This window comes from Meles meles, chromosome 13, assembly GCF_922984935.1.
Source record: "Meles meles chromosome 13, mMelMel3.1 paternal haplotype, whole genome shotgun sequence".
Classification (NCBI taxonomy): Eukaryota; Metazoa; Chordata; class Mammalia; order Carnivora; family Mustelidae; genus Meles; species Meles meles.
In genome coordinates, this window is record NC_060078.1 from 11,257,545 (window position 1) to 11,269,371 (window position 11,827).

The 11,827-nt window shown below is 38.0% G+C and overlaps 1 protein-coding gene across 1 annotated transcript in view; it reads right to left on the reverse strand.

Annotated features, from left to right (window-relative positions):
* LOC123955282 (zinc finger protein 33B-like) overlaps positions 1-11,827 on the reverse strand; it is a 33,542-nt gene that overhangs the window by 12,770 nt on the left and 8,945 nt on the right. The window contains 2 exon segments of the mRNA XM_046027145.1: positions 5,190-5,285; positions 5,389-5,533. Coding sequence (XP_045883101.1) covers positions 5,190-5,285; positions 5,389-5,533 — 241 coding nt within the window.

Sequence of the window (11,827 nt, forward strand, 5' to 3'; positions counted from 1 at the left end):
TCATTCATGCTTTACTTACATGTGTCTTGTTTAATTCTGAAGTGTTTAGGTATTTTTCTATTGCTTTTTAAGAGATATTATTTATTTGACAGAGATCACAAGTAGGCAGAGAGAGAAAGGAAGGGAAGCAGGCTCCCTGCTGAGCAGAGACCCTGACAGGGGCCTGGATCCCAGGACCCTGGGATCATGACCCGAGCCGAAGGCAGAGGGTTTAACCCACTGAGCCACCCAGGTGCCCTCTACTGCCTTTCTATTGCTGATTCGAAGTTTGATTTCCTTGTGCTAAGAGAACATAGCACAATTTTGGTTCTGTTAAATTTACTAAGGTTTGTTTATGGCCTAGGATATGTTGTATCTTACTGAATTCTCCACAGGCACTGAAGAATGCATATCCTGCTGCTTTTAGGTACTATCTACAAATGCTCATTCAATCCCATTGGTTGATGGCTCTTCTTTATCTGCCATTAATTTACAATTTATATATAATATATATTACATTATTATATATTATAAATATATAATTTATATCTGCTGTCTGAAAGTTCTACCAATTGCTGAGAGTAAGGAGCTGAATTCCCCAGATATAATTGAAAATTTGTTTATTTCTCCTTTTAGTTCAACCAGTTTTGATTTGTGTACTATGAGGTTCTTTCTCTTGTTTGGTGGGGTCACATTTTGGATCAGTCTTTTTCGTTGGAATAGTGCTTTTTCTCCAATAATTTCCTTTGCTCTCAAGACTACTTTATCTGATATTAATGGAATCAGCCTTGTTTTTGTTTTCATTGTTTGCATAGTGTATCTTTTTCTTTCTCATATTTTTAAAAGATTTTATTTATTAATTTGAGAGAGACACAGAGAGAGAGAACACAAGCAGGGGGAGTGAGAGAGGGAGAAGCAGGCTTCTCACCAAGCAGGGAGCCTGATGCAGGCCTGGATCCCAGGATCCTGGGATTATGACCTGAGCTGAAGGCAGATGCCTAATGACTGAGCCACCCAGGTACCCCAGTGTATCTTTTTCTATTCCCCATCAACCTCACTATGTTGTATTTGAAGTGAGTTTCTTTGTAGATAACATATTTCTGCCTTTTGTTTTTTGTTTTATCGAGTCTGCCAGTCTATACCAGAATTGGTGTTTCTTAATTTTTTTTAAAATATTTTATTTATTTGAGAGAGAGACAGTGAGAGAGAGCATGAGAGAGGAGAAGGTCAGAGGGAGAAGCAGACTCCCCATGGAGCCAGGACCCGATGTGGGACTCCATCTCAGTACTCCGGGATCACGACCTGAGCCAAAGGCAGTCGCTTAACCAACTGAGCCACTCAAGTGCCCTGAATTGGTGTGTTTAGATCATTTACACTATGGTAGACATTGCTATATCAAGGTTTAAGTCTGCTGTTTTATTTTCTATTGTTTTCTCAGTTTCTCATTCATCAGTTCCTCATTTATTTCCTTACTGGTTACTTGAACATCTTTTTAAAGATTCCGTCTTCATTTACTTACAGTATTTCTAAGTTTACCACCTTGTATAGTTTTTTCAGTGGTTGTTCTAGGTATTCCAAGTCCATTTCTAGGTAAAATGTACATATAAAATTTGTAATAAAAATGTAATAAAGGGGGCACCTGGGTGGCTCAGTGGGTTAAAGCCTCTGCCTTCGGCTCAGGTCATGATCCCAGGGTCCTGGGATCGAGCCCCACATCGGGCTCTCTGCTCCACAGGGAGCCTGCTTCCTCCTCTCTCTCTGCCTGCCTCTCTGCCTAGTTGTGATTTCTCTCTGTCAATTAAAAAAAAAAAAAATGTAATAAAATTTATTACAGTCTTCCTGGATCAACATTTTACCACTTCAAGGAAATGTAACACTTTAATTCCAATTAAGTTCTTGTATTCTATCTTGTAAATATATCATATCCTCCACACGGAGAGCATCAAATCATGATATTCTAAATTTTGCTTCAACAATCAAATATTATTTCAGAAACTCCTTAGAAGAAAACTCCATTATATTTACCCTTATTTTTTGCCACTTCCAATGTTCTTTCTTTTTTGAAGTTCCAAGTTTTCTTGTGTTATTTCCTTTCTATTTAAAGAACTTCCTCTAGCCATTTTTTTTAAAGATTTTATTTATTTATTTGACAGAGAGAGATCACAAGCAGGCAGAGAAAGAGGAGAAAGCAGGCTTCCCGTGGAGCAGAGAGCCCGATGTGGGGCTCAATCCCAGGACCCTGGGATCATGACCTGAGCTGAAGGCAGAGGCTTTAACCCACTGAGCCACCCAGGCGCCCCTCCTCTAGCCATTTTTAAAAGATAAGTTTGCTAACAACATTTTCTCTTTTTTTTCCTTTGTAGGATACCTTCAGTTATCCTTTTTTCATGAATGTATTTTCACAAGCTGCAGTTTTATTTTGCTTGAAAGTTCTTTTCTTTCAGTACTTGGAAAAAAATGTATTATTGTCTTCTAGCCTCCATGGTTTCAGATGACAAATTCACTATCATTTCCAAAGGAAATGAGTTGTTTCTCTCTTTCAAAATTTTTTCTCTTTTGGTTTCAGAAATTTAATCATGAAATGCCATTGGTATGGATATCTTTTTTGCCAAATTTGGAAGGTTTTTATCATTATTCCTTTAAATACTTCAAGTGCCATCATCTCTTTCCTTTTTAGTTCTTTTTTTTTTTATTTTTAAAGATTTATTTATCTATTTGAGACAGAGACAGAACATAAGCAGGGGGAGAGGGGCAGAGGGAGAAGAAGGGTAAGAAGCAGACTCCCCACTTAACAGGGAGCCCAAAGCAAGGCTTGATCCTTGGACCCTAGGATCATGACTTGAGCCAAAGGCAGACACTTAACCAACTGAGCCACCCAGGTGCCCCAATACAAATGTTAGTTTTTCAGTTATTCCAAATACAGAGAAAATACAGCCTCTTCTCATTACCTCCACTCCTCTCCAATTTTGACTAAATGACCACAATCACCCTTCAGGAAAACTAAAAAGGTCCTCTAGTGAACTCTCTTAAGTGCTTATGTTCTTTCCAATGCTTTCTCTACAGAGGTGAGAAAGATCTTATAAACATAAATCAGACATTGTTTGTTTACCAAAGTACACTAGTAAGAATAAAATTAAAAACTCCAGTGAGACTTAGGATAATCATCTTTTGGACCACAGCTGCCTGACATCATTTCCTGCACCATTTCCCATCAAACATTCCCCTTGGCCATGGTGACTATTTTTGCTTGTTTCCCAAGAAACACCACATTCCTCCTCATTGGCTTAGTAGCTGCTATTACCCCTGCTGTGAAGAGGCAGGATCCTCACAGCTCACACAATCATCTCATTCAAATTCTGTTTTTTTTTAAAAAAGATTTTATTTATTTATTTGACAGAGAGAGAGATCACAAGTAGGCAGAGAGAGAGAGGGAAGCAGGCTCCCTGCTGAACAGAGAGCCCGATGCAGGACTCAATCCCAGGACCCTGAGATCATGACCCGAGCTGAAGGCAGAGGCTTAACCCACTGAGCCACCAGGCGCCCCTAAAATTCTGCTTTGATGGCGAGCTCCTTAAGGTTTTCCCTATGACTCTTCTTAGAGTAGCACAGTCGACTTAACTTTGCTCTAATTCTAGGGTAATTTTTACCGCTACAGGGCTTTAATACACAAAAGTATCTGATTTTAGTGCCACCTTTTAAATTTATATTTGAAATATAACTGCACAAATTTACAGTGTACAATCTGTTAATTTGATACATTTTTATGCTGTGTAATTGCCACTGTACCAACAATTACACCTGTTATGTTACATAATTACCACTTCTTATTAGTAATTAGAATAATTAAGTTCTAGTGTCTCAGTAAGTTTGATTATTGTAACAAAATATTGTCTATATCCATTATATGATATATAGCATCTCTAGGGCTTATTTATTTCTTTTTTTTTAAAAGATGGTATTCATTCATTTGACAGAGACACAGCAATAAAGGGAACACAAGCAGGGGAAGTAGAAGAGGGAGAAGCAGGCTTCCCACTGAGCAAAGAGCCCGCTGTGGGGCTCGATCCCAGGACCCTGGGATCATGACCCCAGCCGAAAGCAGATGCTTAATGACTGAGCCACCCAGGCACCCCTCTAGGGCTTATTTACTACTCATTACACTTTTATACACTTAAACAACATCTCTTCTTTCTCGCAACCCCTCTCCTCCGGGTAACCACCACATTACTCATGTTTATAACAAATTCGGCTTTTCTAGATTCCAGATACAAGTGACAACATGCAATACTTGCCTTTCTCTGTCAGACTTATCTCACTTGACATAAAATCACTCAAGGTTCACCCGTTTTGGAAGTGGCAGAATGTCCTTTCTCATGGCTAAATAGTGTTTATTACTCACACATACCTATTTTATTTAGCTATTCATCCACTGACAGGAACCTAAGGTCATTTCCGTATCTGGCTATTGTGAATCATACTGTGATAAACACCAGCGTGCACATTCTCTCTTTGACAGCCTGTTTTCATTTCCTCTGGGTGCCTTCTCAAGTGCAACTACTGGATCATACAGGATACTTCTATATTTTACTTTCTGAGGAATCTCTATACTGTTTTCTATTGTAGTTGAACCAATTTACATCACAGTCAACAGTGCACAAGCATTCCTATTTCTCCGCATTCTTCCCAGAACTTGTTATCTCTTCTCTTCTTGGTACTAGCCATTCTAAATGGTGTGATGTGTGGTTCTGATTTGCATTTCCCTGACATTTAGTAATGCTGACCATCTTTTCATGTATTTGTTGACTGTTACTGCTATTTGTATAAGCCCATTGACATGTAAATAATAGCAACTACTCAAAAATTATCTGAGTCAAAAAATGAGCATATGAAAGAATGCCTGATGACGGTAAGGCAGGCAACTCAAACTGCTTTGAGAAACAAAGGAATGAAAAAAACAACAGTAAAAATAAGGTAGGCAAAGACTGGTCTTCTGATAGATGTAAGAATGGTAAATATTCAAAAAGTGAATCAAAAATAAGAGCAGTTTCTGGAGATTTGGTTCAAAAACCAGTATTCCCAGTCAGTTCCCAGGATCAAGACTTCTAAAGAGATATTCTTGAAAAAATACCTCAAAGTTGTCAACCTCTGGATTAATCATGGGAAAATACTAAATGCCTTGATGTTCATCTGTGCAGTGTCCATTAACTCACCTGGGAAGCTCTGGCTTGGGAATTCTTCCTCCAGTATCCATGGCTCTTCTCCTTGCTCTAGCCTGAAGATCACTTCTGGTTTGGTAACACAATACCCTGACAAAGCAAAACAGTTGAGGATTCAGACCAGAAGGCCTGGATCCTGCGGTCCAGCATGAATGAGAACATGCTATTTAGAATTACAAAAACCAGACCTTACCCAGTGAGACAAGGTTACTGTAGTTCTCCAGCATCACATCTCTATACAGGGACCTCTGAGCTGAATCCAGGTACTGCCACTCTTCCTGGGTGAAGCCCACAGTCACATCCTTAAATGATACTGATCCCTGGAATTTCTGTTCAATCTGAAATGTTCAGAATTGGGTAACATGGAAAAAGCAATATGGGAACCAATCCTTACCAGGATTACCAAAATAGTTTGCAAAACATCTGACTTTATACTTTGAGGGAAGATGAGAAACCATAACGGAAATACTATGCCATTGCCTTAAGGTACTATTCATGTAAAAAATGACCAAGTCGCAAACTGTATCTGGAACAATTCCAGTTCTTAGAAATGCTAAGATTATTAAAATTGTTCTTGGATTCAAGTAGCAATAATATGGTAAGAAAACATGCGGTAGTATGTTATGATTGCTAAGGTGAGAGTACACAGCAGACAGACTGAAAGAAATGAGGAAGAAAATTAGTTCTATTTTGAGCTTCACTGAAGAACAGCTATGGGACAAACAGTAATGCTGTGCTGTTCACGAAAACAACTCCATGCGACATGTGAAGGGAGGGCTCCTCTAGCACATTTGGGAAATGAGCAGAGAGCAAACAGCACAGGAAATGTTGAGAAACAGCTGGTGCTGTGAGGACAGAAAGGGCCATGAAGAAAGAAAGCCATGGAATGGATTAGAGAGTAATTTCAGACCAAGTCTCCAAAACACATGATCACCACCAACCTTAGAGAGTATTTCTAAGTACTACAGAAGTTTGTATTTACGAATTATAGAAATAAACTATCAATATATTTTGTGACAAGCTTTATTTTTCCTCAACTTTAAAAAGTAAAAAGATAGCTTAATATTTTATTTCACTGCAATACACATTCTAGGTTCGAAGTCTTCAATTTAGAGCCCATAATTAGCACGTGTAGAAAATGAGAAGGGAAGATTTTGGAACTGTTACACTTGAAATACCTGTAGAACACAGAGAAGATACCAACTGGATTGTTTGGGATGTCATCTGGAGTGCATGCCTCTACTTTACGACTCACTGTTTCAAAGAAAGGGGAGGCAGAGAAGAGATCTGAGTGTATATAAAAATTATGTGACTAGGTTTCTCTTTATAGACCAATTCTCCCAAAAATGTAAAGGGAAAGCTAAAGGACAAAAACCACTACTTAGATAAACTACTATCACAAAAGCTGTGAAACAAATAGGGAATTGATAAGCAGACAGAGTGATAGAACATGGCCGCCAATCATCGGCAGAAAGAAGTTTCCTCAGAGTATATGCAAAAATAGCTGCATAAACGCAAGTATCACCAAATAAGCAAGGAAAAAATAAACTGGACACTGTATTTTAACAGGATATATCTTAAATGTGAAACATAATACAGTAGGTCTAGAATAAAAATAAAGATTTGACAAACATTAATAATTTGGTAGCGTTTGACATCACCAACAATGAATCAGAAAGCTCTCAGAGAAGTAAGAGAATAAAGAAGTAAGAAAATGGGGCGCCTGGGTGGCTCAGTGGGTTAAAGCCTCTGCCTTCGGCTCAGATCATGATCTCAGGGTCCTGGGATCGAGCCCCACATCGGGCTCTCTGCTCCGCGGGGAGCCTGCTTCCTCCTCTCTCTCTGCCTGCCTCTCTGCCTAGTTGTGATTTCTCTCTGTCAAATAAATAAAATAAAAAAAAAAAAAAAAAGAAGTAAGAAAATAATCAAGAATGCAAGGTGAGCAAAAATCACTTTTTAACTGGAAAACAGAGAAAGAACAGGCCATGAAGGAATTTCCTGAAGGTGGAAATTCAAGTAAGAATGAATAGTTTTAAAAACTAAGAGATGATAATAAGATCATCTGAGTATATACACAAAACCATGATTAAAAAAAAAAAAAACTCTTGGCAAACTAAAAAGAAATTTCCCTAGTGTGATAATGGACTTTCATATATACCTACAGCAAATATTACACTTAATGGTGAAATATACAAAGTGTTCGATTTAGGGGCGCCTGGGTGGCTGGGTCTGTTAAGCATCTGACTCCTGATTTTGGCTCATGTCATGATCTCAGGGTCGTGAGATCAAGCCCTGCATCAGGCTCCACGCTGAGTGGGGAGTCCACTAGAGATTCTCTTTCTCACTTTCCCTCTGCCCCTCCCCTAATCATGCACATGCTTACATGTGTGCACACTCTCTTTCTCTCTTATTAAAAAAAAAAAAAGGGAAGGAAACATGCTGAAGAATTCTGACCTCCGTATATGAAAAAAGTATTCTGACTCCTGGTTTTAGCTTAATGATATCTTTGAGACTTCTTTAGATAAACAATTTGTCATTGTCAACTCTGTGATTTTTGTAAATTTGTTGAAGTATGAATATATATAGAAACAACACAAACGTGAACCTTGGAGTACAAATGGCTCCGTGTAGTTTCACACAGTGAACACATGCATAAAACCAGCATTTAGATCAAGAAATAAAACATTACTGAAACTGAGAAGCTCCTTCATGCCCCTATCTAGTATCTACCAACTACCCGGAACCTAACTCTCACATGATAACCACAACTGACACACACACTGGGATGTATGAAATGAAAAACTCAGAAAATACCAAATAGAGATACTGGCAAAAATATGAAACTGGAACATTCATACCTTGCCAGTGGGAGGATAAGCAAGTACATACACCTTGGGAAAATATTAGGGAATTTCTATTTAAAGCTATATGTATTAATTCCTCCCCTAGTTATATATCCAATAGGAACATGTGTTTTGTCAACCAAAGGGTCCATAGGAAATGTTCACAGCAGTTTTGTTTATTACTCAAAACCTGGAAACAGTCCAAAAGAGCCCATCAACAGAATGGAGAAATAAAGCTGCAGTATGGTTATATAGTGGCATACGTAACAAAGATAAAAGAAAAACTGATACACTCAGTAAAATGGATGAATCTCACACATACGATACTGAGTGGAAGCAAAACTAATCAATGGTAACAGATGTCGAAGTAAAATGAACATCAAGTACTAGAGAAACTTCTGGGATACTAGGTGGTAATTACACGGGGGTGTGTGTGCGTGCGTGTGCACACATACACACACACGTAAAAATTCATCAAGCTTGACACTTGTTATATACAGCTTATCTTAATTAACTGACAAAAAAATACTTTTTGGAACTTATAATACACACTAAGTTCCTGGCATAATATTGATGATATACTATTCATAAAACTAACAGACTAAAACAAAAGATTCTGAAATACAACAGCAAAACCAAGGCACTAATTTGGAAGTGATGTGGAAATGTAGTATCATTCTGACATTCTTTTCTAGTTTGGATGAAAGGGAAGAAATTAACAATGAAAGATCCTGATGATAAAACATTACTCAACGAAGATATGTTAACAGAGAAATACAGACTATTATAACAGTACTGTCTTCATAATCAAAACTAGAAAGCAACAATTTACCAAATTAGGAAAAAAAGAAAGTAAATTTGACCAGCAGTACAACAAGAAACTGAGTGTACGACAAAAATTGTAACAAAGTAGAACACACAAAATATTAATGATGTTATACTAGGATATTCAGTAAACAAGATCATAAAACAAAAAACAAACCTAAAGTATAAGATGGCATATGAATGTGCTAAATTTCTTACCAATGGGTGACATAAGTGATTTGAAAACAAAACCGGTTATTTGCAACATCAAGAATATTTGAAAACAAAACAGTGGGCAAATATCAAATACACTGCAAAAAGTATATATGCAAAATAGGGGCACCTGGGTGGCTCAATCACTTAAGCATCTGCCTTGGGCTCAGGTCATGATCTCAGGGTCCTGGGATCCAGCCCCATGTCGGGTTCCCTGCTTGGTGGGGTCTGCTTCTTCCTTTCCCTTTGCCCCTTTCCTGCTCCTCTTTCTCTCTCAGATGAACAAAAAATTCTTTAAAAAATACATAAGCAAAATTAAAGTGGTTTAACTTAATTCACAGCAGATAAGGTAACATTGAGGGCTAAAAGAATGAAATGAGCAAAGATGATTCTTCAAGAAAGAAATCATTTCTCTTTTTTGGCACCAAATATCGGAAAAGTCAATCACTTAAAGAAAATACAACTATAGGGGTGCCTGGGTGGCTCAGTTGGTTAAGCGTCAGCTCAGGACATAATCCCAGGGTCCTAGGATCGAGCCCCACATTGGGCTCCCTGCTAATAGCGGAACTTGCTTCTCCCTCTCCCTCTGCTGCTCTCCCTGCTTGTGCTCTCTCTCTCTGTGAAATCAATAAATTAAAAGAAAAAAGAAAGAAAAGAAAATACAACTATAAATATGAGGACACTTTAAGACACAGTCATGTATCTATGAAAATATAGGAGATACACTCAAATCTCCATAAAATATATTTTGTTTTCCTAAAGAAAATACTGTATGATATCCCAAAAGAAACTGATGCTTTGGGTCGAAGCATTAAGGACTACCAAAATAGATTTAGAAAAAGGTAGAAAATCAGTGTATAGCCCAATAAACAGAAATAGGATTTTAAAATATTTAAAAATCAATTGAAGGCCTTGAAGATCTACCATGGAAAAAACAATTTCAGATATTTTCAGGATTAAAAATCTAGCCAACATTAAGTGACAACCCATGTTATTTATTTATTTATATTAAAAGATTTATTTATCTGAGAGAGAGAGCACACACAGGCAGGGGAAGGGGCAAAGGGAGAAGCACACTCCCTGTTGGGCAGTGAGCCCAATGAAGGGCTTGGTCCCCGGACCCTGAGATCAAGAACTGAGCCAAAGGCAGATGCTAACTAACGGAGCCACCCAGGCACCCTCCAACAACCCATGTAATTTAAACACTCCATACCATAAAAAATATCTGTGAACCGTTATAAATTTAGTAACAAAATATTGTTCAGGGGCGCCTGGGTGGCTCAGTGGGTTAAAGCCTCTGCCTTCGGCTCCAGTCATGATCCCAGAGTCCTGGGATCGAGCCCTGGGATCGAGCCCCACATCGGGCTTTCTGCTCAGCGGGGAGCCTGCTTCCCTTCCTCTCTCTCTGCCTCCCTCTCTGCCTACTTGTGACCTCTGTCTGTCAAATAAATAAATAAAATCTTTAAAAAAAATTGTTCAAAAACAGTTTCTATTTAATTTTGATACATATATTCTAAATAAAACACTTGCAAACTCAATTCATAACAGTCTATTAAGAGTAATTCAGGAAAAAAAAAAAGCAATTCAGCATGTCCATCCAGAACACTTCAGGTTCCAAACAGGTTCAGAAAAGCAGGTTATTTTGTTAAATACTTAAAACAATCCACTAAAGGTTTTCAAAAAATATTTGCCAAATGAATGGTCTAGTATTTTTTTTTTTAAAGATTTTATTTATTTGACAGACAGATGTCACAGAATAGGCAGAGAGGCAGGTAGAGAGAGAGGAGAAAGCAGGCTCCCTGCCAAGCAGAGAGCCAGATGTGGGGCTTGATCCCAGGAGCCCAGCTGGGATCATGACCTGAGCTGAAGGCAGAGGCTTTAACCCACTGAGCCACCCAGGCGTCCCTAATAAATTTCTTCTAAAAATTTAAGCTTAGGACACAGGGAGCTCCAGATATTGGAATTATCTGACAGATTTAACGACTATGGTTAAAATAATAAAGAAAAAGACTTGTTGAATCGCCATAGTATATGCCTGAAACTAATGTAACACTGTGTGTCAACTATAATTTTTAAAAAATGATGAAGGGAAAAAGATGGACAGATTGAGAGTTTCAAAAAGAGAAATAAGAACTATGAGAAAGACTGAATACAAATGACAAACCTTAAAAGCAGCCAGAAAGAAAGGAAATGGTAATTACCTCCAGAGAAAATGCAGTCCCAAACTGCAAAATATATTTACACACACACACACAAACACACTTTTCAGATTCACACATACCTTCTGTACTTAAATTGTGTACCAGACACAATTCCAAATTACACAAAGCAGATTTCCACAGCTTCGAAGATTTGATATCATATAGAGAACATTCTTTTTGCAGTGTTTAACATACCAGTAAGAAAAAGATTAACTAGAAAATTTCACAATGTTTAGAGATTAAGATACATATCTTGTTATATTTACTTAAGAAATATATTTCTAAGTAGAGATCAGAGATTTTTATTTATTTATTATTTGAGAGAGAGAACACCCTCACGTGCAAGTGGGTAGGGAGGGGCAGAGGGAGAATCTCAAGTAGACTCCCCACTGAGCGTGGGGCCCTACATGCAGAGCAATCCATGAACTGAGCCAAGACCAAGAGTTGGACACTGAACCTACCGAAACACTCATGTACCCCTAGATTACAGAATATTTTTAAGTGAATTATCAAAATACGATATACCAAAACCTGTGACACACATCTAAGAAGTTATGCTTAGAAAAAAATA